The 20541-nt window shown below is 35.9% G+C and overlaps 5 protein-coding genes across 7 annotated transcripts; 3 read left to right on the top strand and 2 right to left on the bottom strand.

The window, feature by feature from the left end:
* Positions 1–281: 281 nt before the first annotated feature.
* On the bottom strand, positions 282–2072 carry LOC6570259 (adapter molecule Crk). The gene is made up of 6 exons (XM_032741960.1): positions 1928–2072; positions 1628–1750; positions 1349–1553; positions 1160–1288; positions 779–943; positions 282–680 (listed from the first exon to the last, which is right to left on the bottom strand). Exons 1-6 carry the CDS (start codon positions 1957–1959, stop codon positions 441–443), a joined length of 894 nt encoding a protein of 297 aa, XP_032597851.1. The 5' UTR covers positions 1960–2072; the 3' UTR covers positions 282–440.
* A 685-nt stretch (positions 2073–2757) lies between these two features.
* Positions 2758–4658, top strand: LOC122322805. The gene is made up of 3 exons (XM_043215877.1): positions 2758–2772; positions 3720–3913; positions 4198–4658. The coding sequence occupies exons 2-3, from the start codon at positions 3838–3840 to the stop codon at positions 4656–4658; spliced, it is 537 nt and encodes a 178-aa protein (XP_043071812.1). The 5' UTR covers positions 2758–2772; positions 3720–3837.
* On the top strand, positions 4517–9476 carry LOC6570260. The gene is made up of 3 exons (XM_032742012.2): positions 4517–4797; positions 5199–5458; positions 5515–9476. The coding sequence occupies exons 2-3, from the start codon at positions 5425–5427 to the stop codon at positions 9252–9254; spliced, it is 3774 nt and encodes a 1257-aa protein (XP_032597903.1). The 5' UTR covers positions 4517–4797; positions 5199–5424; the 3' UTR covers positions 9255–9476.
* A 1301-nt stretch (positions 9477–10777) lies between these two features.
* Positions 10778–14839, bottom strand: LOC6570261 (tetratricopeptide repeat protein 39B). Its single transcript, XM_001996502.3, has 7 exons — positions 14775–14839; positions 13371–13741; positions 12894–13051; positions 12661–12832; positions 11625–12445; positions 11143–11277; positions 10778–11076 (listed from the first exon to the last, which is right to left on the bottom strand). The coding sequence occupies exons 2-7, from the start codon at positions 13719–13721 to the stop codon at positions 10989–10991; spliced, it is 1725 nt and encodes a 574-aa protein (XP_001996538.2). The 5' UTR covers positions 13722–13741; positions 14775–14839; the 3' UTR covers positions 10778–10988.
* Positions 14840–14965: 126 nt separating this feature from the next.
* On the top strand, positions 14966–20461 carry LOC6570262 (ATP-binding cassette sub-family D member). 3 transcript variants are annotated; one of them, XM_032742014.2, is made up of 10 exons: positions 14966–15064; positions 15999–16136; positions 16347–17054; positions 17445–17543; positions 17611–17750; positions 17824–17996; positions 18365–19251; positions 19693–19782; positions 19844–19969; positions 20292–20461. In XM_032742014.2, exons 3-10 carry the CDS (start codon positions 16453–16455, stop codon positions 20389–20391), a joined length of 2217 nt encoding a protein of 738 aa, XP_032597905.1. In that variant the 5' UTR covers positions 14966–15064; positions 15999–16136; positions 16347–16452; the 3' UTR covers positions 20392–20461. The 3 variants fall into 3 exon arrangements, with proteins under 3 accessions (XP_032597905.1, XP_001996539.1, XP_032597906.1); XM_032742015.2 differs by lacking the exon at positions 14966–15064 and adding an exon at positions 15067–15336; XM_001996503.3 differs by lacking the exon at positions 15999–16136.
* The last annotated feature ends 80 nt before the right edge of the window (positions 20462–20541 follow it).

Genomic DNA, 20541 nt, shown 5'->3' with positions numbered 1-20541 from the left:
CGGGCTTTAGCTAACATTAAATAAATAATATATAAAAATAATTGCAATGAAATAAATTAACTTTTTAATATATTATTGTTAAAACTTCTTTCCCATTTTATAACTTTGTTATTTATAAATAATGATTTAAGCATGCATCCTTTAATTTGCACGCATACAGCCACACTTTAAAGCCAAAACACCCAATGCACCCTGTGCCGCACTCTCCTATCTAGCGTTAATAAAATGACCACAAAAGCGCTCTTAATCTTAATTAGAAATGTAATTAAAACAAGAATGAATTCAATATGATTGATCAATATGTGTTTTTAATATATATATTTTAACAATTGGTAAACACCACGCTTAATCGATACATTTTTAATACATCCTCTCGCTTGACACACTTAAAATTAAAAATACATAAATTAGAATTGTCAAAGAAGAAATGAAATGAATAATTATTGTGATTCCGTCCAATCATTGCTTAAACAATTATTGCCTAAATCACAATCGTCAACAAATTCCACATGCGTAAATGGAAAATGGCCTTTCCTTCCATTCAGCTCCCCCTCCCATTGACCATTGATATTCGTTTTCGTCACCTTGATAATGTCGCCCACCTCTAGTTTCAATGCAGTCTTGTCGTATGCATTCGGCACACGCGATTGTTTGACACGAGCACGCGCTGGAAGCTTGCGCTGGAAAGGAAGAGAAAAAACACCGTTGGTAAATATAAATATAAAAGTAGAAAATTATATGTAAATATTAATGTCATATTATTTTAAACCTTGCGCACATTTAAATCGGTCCTCTTGAGGCTGCTAAATTGGCTGGTTGTTGTTACGAAAGCTGGTTCCGCATTGCTACCACTGGAAATGTTGGAACGTGCAATGCAAGCGCTGATATTTAAACCAGCCGCCGACGTCTGTTCAATGCCATCTTCATCCAACGAGTCATCATACTGTAAAACCAAAAAGGGATGAAAAGAGGCGGCACGAAATCGTCAAACTTTCATGATCAGTTTGGCTTGTGTTCGTCAAACTTGCATGACCAGTTGGTCTGCTCATTCATCAAACTTTCGTGACCAGCTAGACTGCTCGTTGACTTTGTTCGTTCGTTCACTTGCGTTGTTTGTTCATTTGGTTTATTCGTTCGATCATTGTTCACCACTACTTACACGCTGCACATACGGCACTGGAATCTGACCAATCAAACCGGTGGAATTGCGTGCTGTCCACCACTGATCCTCATCCTTGCGTATAACGGTTAAAATTTCTCCTCGCTGAAAAGGCAAATCATCCTGATCCTAAATAAAAAGACAGCTATTAATAAAAAACAATTAAATTAAATATTCATTTGAACATACGCTGCCCAAAAAATCAAATTTGCCAATGACTTTTTCGACTTTCTTCTGAGCTGGACGCTTTAATGGCGTCGTATCCAAATAGTGGAGTGTGTAAAATGTTAACAATTTAGGTAAATTCTCAAATGATTGATCCCCGATGCGATAAACAATTTGTTCCTGCTGCTGCACCTTGTTAATAATATAATTGCTCACTTTGGTGTCCTCTCTGCAAATTAAAAATAAACAAATATGAATATTAAATTTATATGTGTATTGTTTTTGATTTATGTATGTTTTTACCTCACGCAGAGCACGTAGTCGCCTTCGATTGAGTTGCTATCGCGCACTAAAAAAACACCACGTTCTCTTTCATTCATTAAGATCTCCGTTGCATCTTGTCGGGACATGGAGCCAAAGTACCAACTGCAAATTAAATACATACGCATATATAGATTTGTATTATGCTTTCAACAAGTCAACTGCCTGGTTTTGTATGTGTGTGTGTATTCCAAATGCACTTGAATAATAATCTGCACACACACACAAACACCCACACCACATTTATGCTAAATATCCATTATGCCTCCGGTGTTTATTTACCTGCTTCTGTCTGATACATCAAATGTATCCATTTTTCAGTAATAATATGCTTATTTAATTGCTTTTTATTGTTTGACCAATGCGAGCATAAAAATACTTTTGATTCTTTTTTTCTTTGTGTATTCTCTTTATAGTTCTCTTTATGGCTGTGCATTTGGTATCGATGCCTGCGACTATCGATATTAACGGCGATAATTATTAACTTGCTTGCAAGTGGGTGTAAAATACAGATTTAAATTATTAAAAATAGTCGATTACAATTTACTCAGTAAAATACATATTAATATTTATAATAAATATATAAATAAAAAAGTTGAAGCCTAATAACTTGCATAGTAATTGCACAAAACTAACGTTTAATATATAATTATAATCAGTTTATATGCATTCTTAATAAATTGAAGTAAATGCAGCGATTAATCACTTACTGAGTACGCTTACAAATCTATCGTCACAGCAGTCACTAGTTCATTTATACCCATCTATCGATATATCGAACGCACAGCGAGAAAAAAAGAGCAGCAAGCCGCAAGAGCAGAAAAAAATCGATACGTCGATCTGTCGATGTTTTCGTTCATCTCTGATGGCTACGCCATTTTGTGTAAAAGAGAAAAATTTTGAGAAACACATAATACAAAAAATAAAAAAAAACGCGTTTTCTTTGTGTAATTAATGCAATAAAATGTAATATTTATAAAGTTTAAAAGTGTGTGTGTGCATATAAACGTAATTGAGACGTATGCAAGCAGTTAAATACATATAAACATATGTACATCAAATGCAAACCAGCCCCAAAAAATGCTGCTGCTGCTGCATACATGCATATGTGTGTGTGTGTGATGTATGTATGTGTAGAAACTTGTTTGACGTAGGTATACATATGTACGTATGCGTGTGTATATAAAAAAAATATATACATGTATATGCACCAAATTCCCGAAAAATTTGTGTGTAAAAATAAATAAATAATTAATAATATTTGCATTTGCAAGCAATGCAAGAATATTTAACGAATAGGGATGTGAAGTAAATATTACAAGTGTAGGCGTATGGTATGTATGTGTGTGCATGTACTGCAATTGTTTATGGAGCTTTCTACGTGTACATGTATGTGTGTGTGATTTATGCTCAATTTACACATATACATATATAATCAATTATACACATTTGTTTTTAAATATCTAATATATATATATATACATATAAAGGAGTATTGTATAGGTCGCATATTGCGCAACTTGAAATGCACTCGCCAATGACAAATATTTGATGTGCGATATTCGATATTCGTTATTGCTTGCAGCAGCAGAGTGCCAACAGAAGAACAAGAAGCCATAAAACAAAAAAATTTCCAGCCGCCAATAGATCAAGTGCTGAAAACTCAAATATTATCGATAAATATTTACATTACACAAATGCTCATAATAATAATTACACTATTATCCAACACTTGCTTTTATTTATTATATACCATCAAAAATTACAACAACAAAACAGAAAGTTTAAATTTAAAATATAAAATTTAAATATATAAAAATAAGAATAATATTAAAATTCAAAATTTGACAGCCGATCAATTGATCAAAATTAAGTAGTATCAATAAATATTTTTTTTACACATAAGCAATAATATTTACACTATTTACATTAATTTATTATATTGTTAGTTTATTTGTTTTTATTAAGTTAAATTTAAATATCTACAAGGCAAATATATTAAATTTTTCATGTTTTTTGCTTTTTCACTTAAAATTACTTTCTCTATAATGTTTTTTCTTTCTTTTTTTAACAGGTAATAATAACGCCTTCAATGACGTCCAAATAATATTGGATTGTTAGCTGTCAGTTTGTCATATATAACTAACTAAACAATCGGATTAATAAAAATACACTAATAATAAGTAAACATTATGTCTACAATAAATCGCCGCATTAAAGTTAAATTTCGCAATGCCGAACCAGAAATAACAACTTTTAAAAAGCAAGGTAAGTGAAAGGTTTTAATAATATAAACAGTGAAAATGTAGTATAGTTATAAGAAACTGAAAACAAAAGCATTAGAGATATACATAAAATAGACAAAATATATCAAATATATAAAATATACAAAATAAAGTAGACTGATTAAACAAAATATACACGGTAAATCAATTAATATACAAAATATATAAAATAGACAAAATATGTAATAAATAAATTGATAAAATATAATAATGTAACTTCCATTTCTATAGACCAAAATCGGTTAATACAGTTTTATTTTTTTGCAGACAGTATTTTAAAATGTATTCGAAGCAGCAGCAATTTCAATCCCGATCACGATCTCGACCCGGATCGAGGAGTAAATGCTCTAAAGAAACCTACAACAAAATCAACAGTTCAAACAGTATTAAAACAATGCTATAAATACGAAACCAATCGAGATAAAATGCTCTTTAGAAATTGGCACTACCAGCAGAGAAATCGTGCAAATTATAATATGTTGCTTGGAGTACTCTTCACATTATTGTTGTGCCTCAATTGCTCAACGCAAGCGATACTCATGCAGGAGCAGGATGGAGTTGGAGTAGTAGTAGATGCTCCGGGTAGTGCCCTAAACAATACGGGTTATCGAAATGGGGCAATTATCAAGGCAGCAAATGCGACAACAGGTTTGATTGGCAGCAGCTCCTCCTCCTCATCATCATCATCTGTGGCAGCTCGGCAAGCAGCGGTTATCTGGATAAACTAGACAATTTGGAGCGCAGTGTGGCTGCTGTCCTCATCAAGGTTGCCTATGGCACCACTTCAACGACCAAACGGAGCATACCCGATAACAGTTATATTCTCGGTCTGACTACGGTAGCAACGCCACTCTTAACCACACTCAGGTAAGCAGAAGCGCAACTTTGGACAGCACCTATTTAAAATATAGCTAAGAATAGGTATACTAATATAGATTTGCGACTTTCGATACATTTCGATAACACGAAAATCCACAATTTGAAATATATAGAATTTCAATTGATATATTAAATACCTAGACTTACTATCGAGCTGTAAACTGTCACAATTATCTCTGTTGTACGATTTTTGAAATTTATCGATAATACTAAATGCCACCATTTTAAAGCTAGAGCCTCCCAATTAAATTTATATACCTGCACTTATTCTTTATCTATAAACTAAAGAAATCCCACACTTTCCGATTACCGACACCTATCGATAACACAAAAAGCAAAAATTTCACAGGTAGAACCCCCAAATTGATATACATATATAATATATTTAGATACCAATCGGCGCATCAGCCGCAACACAACGCTGGGCGCCATCGCACCTACGAGCTGGACTTGGAGCGAGATCATGCGTTGCCCACCTCAGCTCCCAACGCCGACATACTCAAGAGCAACAATAATCCAACGTATCCGAATCCAAATCGTCATCACAGCAGCAGCAGTCACGAACGCGACCGAGAGCGCGAGCGAGAAAGGGACAGGGAACGTCAACGGCACACAATGCTGCAATATAATTCAACGCCAATGCCCTCAAGTAACTATTATCGATAACAACTAATTCACTTTTTAAATATATCTTCTTTTGAATAGTACCCAACTTGTTGAAGAAATCCAATGGACAGCCAACGATTCCCATGTATCCGGGTGATATACCCTCCTATTCGCCGCCATCGAGATCTTTTTTTACGCCACCCTTGCCGCCGGAATATCAAAATCCATTCGCGGATAAGCCCACATTGCGTGGCACGAATAATGAGGGCATTATATCGAATACTGTGGCATTTAGTAATCGTAGACCGATACCGCCGCCAAGTCTAATGCCCGGGCACGAAAGGATTCCGTTTAGACCGCCGGACTTGGCGGCTTCCATAGGAAATACGGCGGAGTCAGGAATTAATACCAATGCTGGCTTAAATGAGACCTATTTGGAGGCCAAAAAGCCCGTGGAACGTAAAAAAGCGCTAAATACGCCTTCGCGCAATGAGGCCACCACAATGGAGGCCAGCGAAAGAGATACTAGTAATAATAATAATAACAATGAGCAAAAGTTGTCGATGGAGGCGAGCAACAAGGAGGCAAACAAGCGACAGGAAGTGTTGCCAAATATACGCCGTATTTTGGGTTCTAATGGCAAAAAGGGCGATATACCCGCCGTATTGTTGAGGCAAGTGACGCAAAAGCCCAATAATTATGCACAGGCGCCGGCAGCGCCAATTGTGGCAGTGGCAACACAAGCGAATGACAGTGGCAATAATAATGCAGCTGGCAACACTGGCAGTGGCAACAATAACAATAATAATAATAATAGTGCGGAATCTTCCAGTCCAAATATTAATAAGAGCCGGCAACAGTTGGAGGCTGCCACAAATAATAATCTATCCTCAACGACAACCACAACATCAACATCATCAACAACAACGACTCCGGCGGCAGCAGCAGCAGCAATTGGTGAGGCAGCTGCCACAAGTTTCACATCAAGTGTTAAGCCCAACTTGCCACCAAATGTGGAAAGAACTGGTGGCAACATTTTAAATGTCTCACATGCCACCTGGACTTGGGCTTGGAATATACACATTTATCTGTCCGTTGTCCTTTTTACCATCCTGGCCGTTTATTCACTCTACAAATTGGTCACGTTCAACAAATTGACGCATCTATTTGCGCAATCTTATTTCGTATATATCCATCTGATTCTAATTGCGATCTGTGTGATGCGCATTATTTATTTGTGCGTCGATGCATATAATATTCACAGCACATTCCCTATTTTCGCCGGGGAACTTTTACTCAATTTGCCGGCGACTTTGCTGACGGTTGCTTTTGCTGTTTTAATATTGTTTTTGTTTCTAAAATCGCTGAATCATAAAAATAATCGATATTCGGCGCTGGTGCGTCCCTTGACAGTTGTCGTTGGCTGCGGCGTCCATTTGGTTTTGTGCATCACGTTGCACTATGTCGAGTCGTATACGTTGCACAATCATCACATGTACTTTCAGCAGCAGCAGCAACAGCAATTTCTACGTCGCCAGCAACAATTGCAGCTGCAACAGCAACATTTGCACTTGCAACTGCAGCAGCAGCAACAGCTGCAACAGCAACAATTGCCCGCCGCTAATCCGGCACCTCCCCCCCGTGTACTCTCCCTCATCTGTCAGATTATCTACATATTTATCTGCCTCAGCCTGGGCCTGCTTTATCTATATCTTTATCGTATACTCAAGCGCATTCTGAAGAGTAAATCTCAGAATTATATTCATGGTTATCAAAATCTTTCCTATGCCATTCACATAACGATTGCCAGCGCTTTACTTTTTGTGCTGTTGGCAACCCTGCAAATATTTGGCGCTATTTGCATTTCAACAACGCGTCCTTTGATCCTAAATCAAGCCTCCGACTTGGATTGGCTCCAATGGGGCTATCAATTCTCCTTGCGTCTCATCGAAATTGCAATTATTACGCTAATTTCTTGGGTTACGGGTCTCAAAACTAGCGTTGGCAACAATCCGGGCAATAATCCGGGCGGGATTGCCTTAAACGGCGATGCGCGTGCCACAAATAATTTGGGTCTGTCGGAACGAGAGAAGCATAATCAGCAACAGCATCCATCACAGCATCCACAACATTCTCAGCATTCGAATGTGGCCAATTTTTTTCTGCCCTGCACGTCGAGTTCGAGTCAGGAGCAATTTGACACGGATTATCCAGCCGTATGCAATGCGAACACAAATTTGCACACGTATACAATGCGTACGGGTAAATTGATCTACGATGATAGCTATGCATTAAATTCGCTTACACCAGCCGGAGCAACAACAGTCGGTGGAGCAGCCGGTGCAACAAATCCCATTCCGGGCGGAATCATTACGGATTATCAGATGCAGCCAGAGCCTATGTATCAGCGGCCGTACGACACGGGCTCCATGCGAAATCACAGCCACAATCAGGAGTATAACAGCGCACGCTATAATCATCATCATCATCAGCTGCGGCCAGCGACTACGGCGTATTTGGGCAGTGATTATTTGACGGACGGCACCGTTGATCACTATGAGAATCCGAATTTTGATTTGCGTGCCACAACAACAACAGTAACGACACTACAAAAGCTCGCCAGTTCCGGTTCCGCGTCCGCATCGGCTTCCGCCTCGAATTCCGGGTCCGGTTCGGGTTCCGGTTCGAATTCCGGTTCGTCACAGCAACAAATGTTGCTACTGCAAAGCGATAGTTGCTACTCGGAACCGTTGCACGAACCAAATTCCTGTTATGAATTCAACAATTTTGAGCGACCCGTATTCAAAGAGGAGCGAGCCGTAGAAAATGCCGGAGTCGTGGCCGGAACTGTACACAAGTTGCAAAAGTGCCGCAAGCCGGAACTGGACCCAGAACGTCGCAGCTCGAATTCAACGACGAATTCTTGCGGCTCAACTTCTACGGCGGGCTTGCGTTATCCGGGCTATAATTCCTACGAAAGGGGAGGTAATCATTATAATAATGGTGGCGTACGGAAAAGTGGCACGTTGAGCAACATAGTCAACGGTTCTACAACAGCTCAGATTATGGCTGCAACTGCGGCTCCAATTGCGGCCAATCGAGGACAGCGTTTAAATGGTGCTCAAACTTTGGCGCATGCGGAAAGAACGCATTATTATCAACAACGGAGACAACAAAATCCGGCAAATTTCATAAATCGCGCTGATTACGAGCTGAACAACACTGAAAGAGATCAAACAGTGTTGGTTAACAAACAGCAACAATTACAGCAGCAAAAACAACAACAACAATACAATAATCAACGCAATTCCGAAGCGGATGAAGAAGAGGAGGAGGAGGAGGAGGAGGAAGATGGAGCAGAAGAAGATGGAGAAGCAGAAGATGAAGAAGAGGAAGACGACGATTTAATGATTGGCGGCTGCAATGTGGAGTGCACAAATTTAATTAATAGTTCGGAGCATTTCGATAACAATTGTAGTTTAACAAATAATGTTTGTCATATGCAAAATAAGCAGAAATTGGCCAAGTTTCAACAGCAAACGGAGCAGACAGCAGCAAGCACCCTCCAGCAGCGATTAACGGCAACAACGGTTCCAGCAGCTGGAGCGGCAAGCTCTAACGCACAAGAAGCATCCAACGCAAAAGGAGCACTAAGCTCATGCGCAAAAGGAGCAAGCTCAAACGCAAAGGCAGCAGCGAATGCAAAGGGAGCAAGCTTATGCGCAAAAGGAGCAGTCGCCGCCATTGCTGATATTCATAATAAGAAGCAGCAGCAGCAACAAAGTCGTAATGCCTTAACGCAAATTTGCAGCAATAATATTAACGGCATCGATTGCTAAGCCAGCTACAAATATATATATATTTCAAATTTGCCGTCGCAAGCTGTTGCCACACACATACACACACACACACATACAATTCTTTGTAGTTAATTCGCCACTTTCTACTCTCTTCAAACTTGTGATATACATATATATATATATAAACAAAATTCATATACACATTCACACACACATACACTATGTAAAAAAAGAAGCAGCAGAAAATTGTAGTATTCCAAACTCGAATATTTATTATTAACATATATATATAATTATATATCTATATATTTGTATATATTGTAATAAGGTTTGCAAAATGGCGCAAATTGAGTACAAAGACACACATACATATATATTATTACTTAGTTTAAATTACACACACACAGAGATATGCAGAACTTTAGCTTATAACAGTTTTTGGCAGCTTTCTCGCACACACAGCGAAGGGGACATAAACATTTATGTATGTGTAGCTGTTACTTAACATGCATAAATTACGAGTAACTGTTAATTGTAAGCAGTATTCTCTGTAAACACATACACAAGGTTTATTTCTTTTTATATATAATACATATGCATATACACACACACATAAATATATATATATTAAAAAAGTTTAGATACAGCAAAGAAAAAGAAATTAATAATAATAATGCCACATTTGCATATGCATTTTAAAATTATTTCAAAAGCGAAAAAACTATTATTTTATTTTTTGTACAGTTTTTGTTAATCTTTTCTTAAAATTTTTCTTCACAATTTCACCTTTTAATCTGTTAAAAGCTTAGTTGCCATTTTGCGCCCCACAATTTTTAGAATTTAATAACTAAAAAAAGAACGAATAAAAACGTTAAATGTTTAAAAATAAATATTTAAGTCTTAAACTCAAAAAAAAAAAAAAAAAAAGTTGAAAACCGTCTGGCTTCAAAGCGTCCATTTCAACTTTAAATCAAGAACAAAAAAAAAACAAATTGCTATAAAAAATATATAACTGTAAAATAACTCAAACACGAATACACTGCACGAAAAGAAATGCAGCTTTAAAAAATGAATAAAATGTATAGAATTAAATTTAAAAAAAAACAATTGCTTTTGAAAAAAATAGTGTATACAAAAATCACATAATGTTAAAATTCTTAATGCGTAAATAGTACTGATTAGATAAGGCTTTTTGCATTTTTAATGTAAAATTAAATCGATTACAAACGTATATATAAATATATATATTCATAGATTTAACAATTATATAGGGCTTTTAAGAATGATTTAGGTATCATCGATTTACGAAACATTTCTACTAATGCAGAAAATGGAAAAAGCTGAAAAAAACATAAGCAAATTAAATTAAATTATAATATATTATTGATTCAAATATGCGCACTACACACATATTTATATATATATATATATATATATATATATATATATATAAATATAAACACAAAACCTTTTTACCATATACGATAATTATGAAAATAATAAAAAGCAAAAAGGAATTCCCCTTATCATTATAAAACAAAATAAAAAGATGAAGAGAATTATGTATACATATTAATTGTATAACTGCGCATGTATATGAAACACAATTACTCTTATAATAAAATGACTAAATTACTAAATTTAAAAAAAAATAAATACGAAACTTGCTTAATTTTATTGTTATCGATAAGTGCGATTGCTTGGAAACCACAACCAAAAAATAAACAAAAGAAATAAAACAGACAATCGATTGAATTTGTCGACAACTGTTTGTTAACCAAAATTGCCATTAAGACCCATTAAAGCCGCATGTATTCGAAAATGAAGACGAGATTCCAAAGCATATTTCGAATACTTTTTTCTAAAAAGGGCAGAAAGAAAAAAAGTAATGTGATTGATTGAGGGATTGACTGATTGATTGACTTACTTGGTGTCCTGCAGCATGGCTATGGCCAAACTTGGATTATCGGAGGCGTGGCAAAGGGCAGCTTCCACACAGGCATAGGGTATAATAAACTGATCCTCTACAATGTCCACTTGGGCAATGCACTCACGGAAGTCCCTGAAAGAAGTGCTATATTAATTACAGGGTATATATAGTGGTGGGCAAAATAATAGCAACAGAAATTAAATGTAATTTAAATGAAAAAGGCAGGTTTGTTTTGATTTTTTTTTGGTTTACGAAGAAATGTCGGAGATATTATTCATATAATTTGAAAAGAATTGCTAGAGCAGTATTAACTTTAAATAAATATTAAAATATACAAATTAAAATTGCTATAATTTTCAACTAAATATTTAAAATTAACATTAAAATAAAATGCAAAACTAAAGCTGTGCTGTTGCTATTATTTTTGCCACAACTGTAAATATGTGAATGTATAAGTATATATATGTATATATACTCACTGCAAAGCCATGCTGGATTTGCCCATTTGAACATAGCAAGCCCCACGCAGCAGCAAACACAAAGCCCGATTATCGGCATGGTAAGGATTATGAACTGATTCGTGGCTAAATCGAGTTAAATCGATCAATTCCTTATCAATAATTTGGAGGATGCCATCAGCCAGATGATAATCCTTGTCGAGGAACTTGAACATGTTCCACAAATATAGCAGTTCGATTAGGGGCAGGACGAGTCTCCGATTTTGGCTCTGATAGCGCTCGGCTCGCTTCGCCATAAACTTCTCCATGGGCAGCGATTTGCCAGCGATGCGTTGCCTGCTTGCTGGCACCTCCAACATCAGGGCATCTATGCTGCGCAGGTGCTCCTCTGTTCCCATCATTAGCTTGATGACGGCCAATTGATAGGCGTAGATGGCCCTTGACCAGTTGCTCTGCTCCAGCAACTGGGTGGCATAGAACTGAGCATTGGCCCAGTTCCGTTGCATGCAGCTAAGCCAGAGCAGTTCCCAGTAGCTGAGGTAATGGAATTGTGGCCAGGCATCCTGAGATTTCCATGATCTGATGTACCACGACTCCGCTGCTCGCAGATTGCCCTTGCACAGCTCAATGCGTCCCTTGAAGAAGAGCATCCAGACACCATTCGGATATTTGGTAAGCTGTGCACTTAACATCTCATCGCACTGCTTGAGATCACTTGGCGATTGACGATTGCAAAGCATAGGCACGACCATCAGATGATAGCCGAGCAGGGATAATACGCACAGTATCTGACGTAGACCGTTCTCCTGGTGACCAGCACGCAAATCATTAAGGCCATTAAGCTGCGGTGGTGTTGGGTGAGATTATTTTCGTGAGTTTATACTATTTGAATACTCAGTAATCACAATGTAATTATTCAGCCAATTCGATGATTAATTACCATTTAATTATTTAGTAACTACCACGCATTTACTAGTTACATTGCTAGTTAATTCATATGTAATTCGAAACCTAATTCGAGCATTGATTACAATTTAATTACAAAGTAATTACTCACCCTATTCGAGGAGAAACCAATGAACTGCAGCAGTTTAGTGATGCGCACGGGCAACATGGATATCATCAGGTTAAAAGTTCCAATGCCCATGTGGACTCCGCTATTAAAATGGTTCCTCAGCCCGGCGGAACTCGCCTCCCATTTGCGATGCTTCATTATCTGGGCGCAGAGTCTGTAATAGACACTAATAATATTAAGCTGGACCAACCAAGTTTCCTAGTCTCTCTCGCTACCTGTAACAATTGAAGCACTGCCGCACTTGGAGGCTGCCTCGGATCAGCCCGCTGAGATTCTCGTCCTCGATGAAGGTCAACAAGGCGCTCAGCAAAAGTGCCTCCGCCAAACAGAGTTCTGCATGGCATTCCAGATCGGTGAGTAGATTGAAGTTTTTCTGCAAGTATCGATACATTTATTATTAATATTCTATTGTTTTTATTATTATTATATTAGCATTTATCTATTGTTCATTTATTATTAACTTATTCATTTTATAACATATCATTTATTATTGTTATTCTATTCTTTTTCTCATTGTTTATTTATAAATTTTATACCATTTCATATATTTTAATTTATATTTATTATTGTTATTAAAATTTAATTATTTACTTTTAATATCATTTAATTTGTAACTTTAAATTGTTATCTATTATTATTATTATTATTATTAGAACGTCAACAATTTCTAGCAAATATTAAAATATAAATACCTTTTTGAAAGTGCTGCCAATGTATTCCGTTAATGTGCTCTTTTTTCTGAACCGCTGACAGAGTTCGATGCATTTCTTCAGGTGCGCGGAGGCCTCGTCGATGTGTTCAAAGGTGAGAACCGCTTCGAGGAATGCGAAGACAGCGGTTCCCATCGAGTGATAGAGGCTCGAATTGGCAAACGGTCGTAACAGGTTGCGAGCCTCCTCGAACTTGTTGTCAAAGAAATAATTGATGGCAAGTTGCGCCTCCTCCAGCGAAGTACTCAAGTCCATTTCCAAAGGACTCGTCTCCAACTGCTCCGAGCAGGCATCGTAAAACTCATCGGAAGAGTCCGTTTTATCACTGTCCATAGAGGACTGCTAGTTGAATGCTAAGTAATATACATGTATGTATAAATATAAGTATACGTAAAAGTGTGAGTATAAGTATCTAGCTGCATCAAACATGGTCGATCAGCCCGCTAAGGTTGATCACGCATTGGTTGCGAAGGACGCAACAAACATAGCGCCATCTCCTTTCACCGCCTGCTGCGAGCCGCGCTAAACGGTTATTTACGGTTATGCGTTATACATAAATTTCTGTATGTGTGTATCGATTTGGCAAGGCAAACACCTGATGTAGTAAATAGCCGGCTTCGCTCGGGTCCACGTTATGCATATATGCATATTTATATTTTTTTATTAATTATAAAAATATTCCATACACATATATATAAAAATACCGGTTACTTTGTGCAATATATATATAAAATAAATTCAAAAATTTATATTTTTACAGCTGCAGTATCAAAAGCTAACTAATCAGTGAATCACAATTTTTAAGTGGGGAAGTCAGATATATAATCACACACACACACATGCAAGCTACATGTTTATTTAGTTAAGTTGCTTTGATTCCGGTTGAAGGCTTTATATGTCATGCTAAATAAATATATAAATTTAACCGATTTTTCCGTGCTTCTGCTTCTTCTTTATTTACGTTGCTTATTGGACTTAAATTAAATGTTCCATATCAATACACACACACATACGCACATATGTTTATTCGTGTGTATGATTGATTAGTAGTAGTAGTAGTAGTAGTAGTAGTAGTAGTAGTAGTAGTAGTAGTAGTAGTAGTAGTAGTAGTAGTAGTAGTAGCAGCAGCAGCAGCAGCAGCAGCAGCAGCAGCAGCAGCAGCAGCAGCAGCAGCAGCAGCAGCAGCAGCAGCAGCAGCAGCAGCAGCAGCAGCAGCAGCAGCAGCAGCAGCAGCAGCAGCAGCAGCAGCAGCAGCAGCAGCAGCAGCAGCAGCAGACATTAAGCTTTAAGCTCTCGTGTTGTTCGGTCGTGTTTTTTTTATTGTGTTGCCCACAATATTGTAAACTAGATTTTTATTGATTGTTTGCTTGTTTTGTTTTAAGTTACGTGTATATATGCTGTATAGATTTCGTTAATTCTGCAATTGTCAATTAAATCAGTTTGGCTTTATTTTTATCTACAAACGACGCGATGTTGTTCGTCAGCAGCTTTTCGCAATAAAGTATTTTGTAATCGAGGGAATACGAAGAAAACGTGTGAAAACAAAGCGCAAAACAAACACCAACACACAAGAAAGCACAACACACACACACACACAGACGCAAAACGCCACTCACAATACATATGCATGTGCGCAGAACAATCAGCTGTGCGTGCACGACAAAAAGCTGACAGCTGTAAGTTGTGCGCTCACATTAAAAAGCAAAGCGAGAACATTTATAATAATAATTATTACAAAAGTCAACAAGCAATAAAAAAACATGTTTAACAATTATTTTGAAAGTTAACCTGTTCAGATCTAATTAATTGCGTACAGAGTACAAAACTGATGTGCTTGATTCTTAAACGACTAACCAATTTGTGTTTTCTAGTTGCAAAGTTCAATTTTTACTTTATTTTGGCTTAAACTCAATTTTAATCGACTTCCGTTGGCTAATCACTGAAAAAAGTGTGTTCTTTGTTCCTAAGCGCCTTTGTTTATTTTCTGTATCGATGATTTAATTACACTGGCCTTATCACACTCACATTCACATATATTTATATATATATATATATATATATATATATATATATATATACATATATATATATATTATTAAATTAAAATAAAAAATATATAATAAATTCTGGAATTTTTTTCTTATAGCAATTTTTGAAATTAAAAATGAATAAATAAAATACAAAAATAAAATAACGAATATAATTAATTCTAAATTCTTAATCTTTTATACATCAATTTCTTATTTTTAATTTAAATTTTTACCCGGAAATAAGCGTAGAATGCGCAAAATATATTCTTTATAGTTATTTTTCTGCGTTGCTTGCAACTAATCTAATCCAAAATAAAAAAGTACACATTATCAATTCGATTGATTGTGGTAATCTTAATTTACAAATTTTCAGCACTTATCGTTAGTATTGGGCAAAAAAACCCTTAGTGACCAAAGAGACTTTTGTCGAATTGATCATACAAAATAGCGTGTGTTATTTTTGGTAGCGTTTAGGAAAGAAATATGAGTATTAACTGATTAAACCATTATTTCGCGCGATGTGTTGAGCAGTGCAGGTAAAGTCGATTAAATGATTAAGCGATTGAACTTTGCTTTACAGCAATTTAGGTGCTCGAAAGTACGCTTTGATTACATAACAACTCTGGTTCTGCTCTGGATCGGGTCTCTTAAATTTTAACTTGGCCCAGTCAATTGGTATTTGGCCGTTCTAGTTAAATGACGGCTCTTTTTTTGTTTGGTTAGTTCGATATCCATTTGTAATTATATAATAGAATTAATCATTTCACAAATATAAGTATACATATATAAATAAATAATAAATAATAATATCAAATAATTTATAAATAATAAAAATACCATTCACCATCACTAAATGATTAATAATATTTATTTATAGATAAAATAGAAATTTCATATAAATAATAGTTTTTTATTTTATTTTCTTTAGTTTCCTTACAGTGTGAAATCTGAAGGATTGTACTTAAATGCATATTTGTTATTAAATACAATACACATTTAATACACAAATACAAAAAAGTGGAACGCATGTAAATATGACAGTGTTGTCAAAGTATGTGGATCGCATTGCCGAAAAGTATGAACAGTGTGGATTGCCCATGCAGGCGTTTAGCTATGCGTTGGTGGGAACAGCTCTTTTTGCATTAACCGTTAAGGTAACTGTTCCCTACCTCCGAAATGCAGCACAAGACGGCAAGAACGAAGATGGCAAGAGGAGGAGAGACAATAAAGGAGGTGGGGGCGGGTCACTCACACCAACCGAAATCGATGAGGATCTAAAATTGGCTGAAGCGGAAAAGTTGCTCGTCGAACAGCAAGCGAAAAATCAAAAATTGCTCGAACCGGGTTTGAATCGGGAATTTCTCAAGCAACTCGGCATGCTCGTCCAAATAATGATACCGCAAAAGCTCTGCTACGAAACGGGGCTGTTAACCGTGCACACCCTGTGCCTGATTTCGCGCACCTTTCTCAGCATCTATGTGGCGGCGCTAGAGGGCGCCATCGTGAAGTTTATCGTTCGCAAGGATGTCAAACAATTTGCACTCGTACTGCTCAAATGGTTTGGCATTGCCATACCAGCGACCTTTGTCAATTCCATGATTCGTTTCCTCGAGAGCAAGTTGGCGTTGGCATTTCGGTAAGTAATTAAGGGATCCCCCCACCATATACAGGGTGTCAAAGGCTTACAGACAAAAAATCTGCAAGAAAAATTGCATCTCAGATTTGACTTATAAATTCTCGAACAGCCAGCGTAGATTAAGATTATTCTATCTTATAAATATCTGCCTCTTTATAATAATAATAATAACCAATATATTATTGATCACCTGTAGTAATTTCAATAAGATCGGCTTTGAATATGTTTTGACTTTATTTGAGTTATTTGTGAAGGCGAAAAAACTTAAATTAATTATTTTAATTAAGTGTTTTTTTTGCTTTCCATTTCTGTGCTTCGTAAACTGTTTAATATGAATTTAATTTAATTTAATTATATTATTCTATATAACTATTTATATATTATTCCTAGAACACGACTGGTGCGTCATTCATATCGCTTGTATTTCAAAAATCAAAACTACTATCGCGTGTCGAATTTAGATGGCCGAATTGAAAACGCTGATCACAGGTGAATATATATCTATATATCTATCTATATATATATATATTTACCTGAATATTTATATTTGTTGTAGACTTACCGAGGACATTTCGGTTTTTGCCAGCTCTGTGGCCCATTTGTACAGCAGTTTGACAAAGCCCTGTTTCGATCTGATGCTAATTGGCCTGGCTCTGATGCGGTCCTCCCAAAAAATGAAGGCCAACATTTTACTAGGCAATTATTGCTCTCAGTGCTTGTCCCTCTCCTACTTATTTCAATAATTGTTTTTCGCTTCTCGCTCTCGCAGGCCCCGCCCTATCTGTCAGTGTTATTGCACTAACGGCGCACATCTTGCGGATTGTTTCGCCCAAATTCGGACAACTGGTCTCCGAGGAGGCGAATCGCTACGGCTACCTGCGACACATCCACTCCCGCATCATTACAAATGCCGAGGAGATCGCCTTCTACGGCGGACACAAGGTATATAAATATATATATATATATATACAAGTATATATATATATTTATTCTAGATGTAGACAAGTTTAAGATAGTAGTCTAAAAAACTACATCATTTATTTGATTATATATTTGTTAAATTATGTATGTTTTTATTTATTTAGTTATTTATTTATGTATTTATATATTTATTTAATAAATTATGTATTTATTTATTTATATATATACATATTTATTTATATATATACATATTTATTTATGTAAGTTATGTATGTGTTTTTTTTATTTATTAAATATATTAATATTTATATATTTATTTAAATAATTATTGATGTAACCTTTTTATTTATTTATATATTTAATTATTTCTAATTACTTGTCCGCATCAGGTTGAGCTGCAGCAGCTGAGGCAGGCTTACAATCGTCTGGTGAACCAAATGAATTCAATATTCAGTCAAAAATTGTGGTTTATAATGCTGGAGCAGTTCTTCATGAAGTATGTGTGGTCTGGCACCGGCATGGTCATGGTATCCCTGCCCATCTTAACAGGCGCAGCTGTAAACAGTAACATTAACAGCAGCAGTACCAGTAACAGTAACAGCAACGATTCTAATGTTAGTGAACGCACTCAATATCTGACAACAGCGCGAAATTTGCTAATTTCTGCAGCAGATGCAATTGAGAGATTGATGTCCTCGTACAAGGAGATTGTCGCGCTCGCAGGATACACGTATCGTGTGGCTGGCATGCTAGATGTCCTCGAGGAGACAGCCCAGGGAATCTACAGCAAGGCTACAGTTGTCGAGCACAATGATGAGATAAATGGCATCATTGAGTTCAGAGATGGCAGACCAATTGCCAAAGGTCGCATTATCTACACAGATGATGTAGCGGGGCAGTTGTCCGATATGATTAGTCTGCGCGCGGTGCCCGTGGTGACACCCAACTGTGATATTGTTGTGCCAAGCTTGTCTTTAACCATCGAGCCAGGCGTCCATCTGCTAATCACCGGTCCCAATGGATGTGGCAAGTCGAGTCTGTTCCGCATCTTGAGCGGCTTGTGGCCGATCTATGCCGGGGAGTTACACATACCACGTCCGATTGAGAACAAGCCGTGCATGTTTTATATACCACAACGACCCTATATGTCCATCGGCAGTCTCTGCGATCAGATCATATATCCCGATACGCGCGAGGATATGAAACGCAAGAATATCACTGACAACGAACTCATGGATATCCTCAAAATGGTCTGCTTGGAGCACATTGGTCAGCGGTAAGTAAATTTATAATTGTTAAATAATTAATAAATATTTACTAGTTTGTTTTTTATATTTAATTCTATTTATAATTATGTGTGTATTATGTATTATGTATTTATTTATTTATTTTTTACTTGTGTATTAATTAATTAATTGATGTATTTATTTGTTTACTTATTTATTTATTTATTGTGAATTTAATTATTAAAGTGAATTCAAGTCAATTACAAATAGCAAATAAATTCAACACAATAAATAATTAAGTAATTACAATTTAATATTAAAATTTAAATGAAAAATATAATAAATATTTACAAATTTACTATTTATCTATGTTACTTATTTTTCAACATAAACTATTTCTAATTCTATTTCCAATTATTTACTTGTATATTTATGTATTTACTTAATAATTTCTTTACACATATTATATTTTATATATATATTATTTTTAGTGATGGCTTCAATGTGGTGCGCGATTGGAAGGATATTTTGTCGGGCGGTGAAAAACAACGTATGGCCGTCGCTCGTCTCTTCTATCACAAGTGCGTGTCTTATATATATTATATATATGTATTTTATATATTCTGCGATTCATGTTTGTAGACCCCGCTATGCCCTGCTGGACGAATGTACGAGTGCCGTTTCCATCGATGTGGAGAGCTCCATTTACGAGATTGCTAAGCAAATGGGAATCACGCTGCTGACGATTACACATCGACCCACTCTCTGGTAAGATAAGATTTAGTAATATATGTATTTGATTGTTAGATAATTATTTGCACGCAGAAACTGCACTTTGATATACCCTGTAAAAAATTATGAGTTATTCCGCGCTTAGCTAGAAACTCAGCACCCCAAAAAAAAATATAAAAACACTGATCAAAAACAAATAAATAAATTTAATATTAAATTAAATTAAATTAAATAAATAATATATAAGTTAAATAAATAAATAATATATATTACTAGACAATATATAGTTAGTTGAAACTAGATCACTATATTATTTTTATATTGTATTCGTCTATTTTTATTTTTATTCTAATTTTAGGAAATTCCACACACATATTCTTGAGTTTGATGGCCAAGGAGGCTGGCGATTCAGAAAAATGGATCACAACGAGATGCAGAAGGAGCAGTTCATTCACTAATATACCCCATATTAAGAATTAAAATAAGCATCAAGTGAAACGTGAATAAAGACTATAAGATACAAATTAATGTGTTGTGGATTTATTTTAGCTGGCTTTTAAAATTGATGAATTTTAATTTAATAAATTTTTCATTGATATAGTGCCTTA

Source organism: Drosophila grimshawi, unplaced genomic scaffold, assembly GCF_018153295.1.
Source record: "Drosophila grimshawi isolate 15287-2541.00 unplaced genomic scaffold, ASM1815329v1 contig_80, whole genome shotgun sequence".
NCBI classification, from domain to species: Eukaryota; Metazoa; Arthropoda; class Insecta; order Diptera; family Drosophilidae; genus Drosophila; species Drosophila grimshawi.
Note: the sequence above shows the minus strand (reverse complement) of the source record. Positions and strands in the feature narration are given on the sequence as shown.

Excerpts from the sequence above, each read along its gene's own strand:
- LOC6570259 (XM_032741960.1), bottom strand. The coding sequence starts at position 1,959 with ATGGATACATTTGATGTATCAGACAGAAGCAG. Across the intron at positions 1,751-1,927 it reads GATGTATCAGACAGAAGCAG|TTGGTACTTTGGCTCCATGT; the intron begins GTAAATAAACAC and ends TTTAATTTGCAG. Across the intron at positions 681-778 it reads TCAAGAGGACCGATTTAAAT|CGCAAGCTTCCAGCGCGTGC; the intron begins GTGCGCAAGGTT and ends CTTCCTTTCCAG.
- LOC122322805 (XM_043215877.1), top strand. The coding sequence starts at position 3,838 with ATGTCTACAATAAATCGCCGCATTAAAGTTAAATTTCGCAATGCCGAA. Across the intron at positions 3,914-4,197 it reads AACAACTTTTAAAAAGCAAG|ACAGTATTTTAAAATGTATT; the intron begins GTAAGTGAAAGG and ends ATTTTTTTGCAG.
- LOC6570260 (XM_032742012.2), top strand. The coding sequence starts at position 5,425 with ATGCTGCAATATAATTCAACGCCAATGCCCTCAA. Across the intron at positions 5,459-5,514 it reads TTCAACGCCAATGCCCTCAA|TACCCAACTTGTTGAAGAAA; the intron begins GTAACTATTATC and ends TCTTTTGAATAG.
- LOC6570261 (XM_001996502.3), bottom strand. The coding sequence starts at position 13,721 with ATGGACAGTGATAAAACGGACTCTTCCGATGAGTTTTACGATGCCTGC. Across the intron at positions 13,052-13,370 it reads TTGGCAGCACTTTCAAAAAG|AAAAACTTCAATCTACTCAC; the intron begins GTATTTATATTT and ends CGATACTTGCAG. Across the intron at positions 11,077-11,142 it reads GCCATGCTGCAGGACACCAA|AAAAAAGTATTCGAAATATG; the intron begins GTAAGTCAATCA and ends TGCCCTTTTTAG.
- LOC6570262 (XM_001996503.3), top strand. The coding sequence starts at position 16,453 with ATGACAGTGTTGTCAAAGTATGTGGATCGCATTGCCGAAAAGTATGAA. Across the intron at positions 17,544-17,610 it reads ATTGAAAACGCTGATCACAG|ACTTACCGAGGACATTTCGG; the intron begins GTGAATATATAT and ends TATTTGTTGTAG. Across the intron at positions 19,783-19,843 it reads GCTCGTCTCTTCTATCACAA|ACCCCGCTATGCCCTGCTGG; the intron begins GTGCGTGTCTTA and ends TCATGTTTGTAG.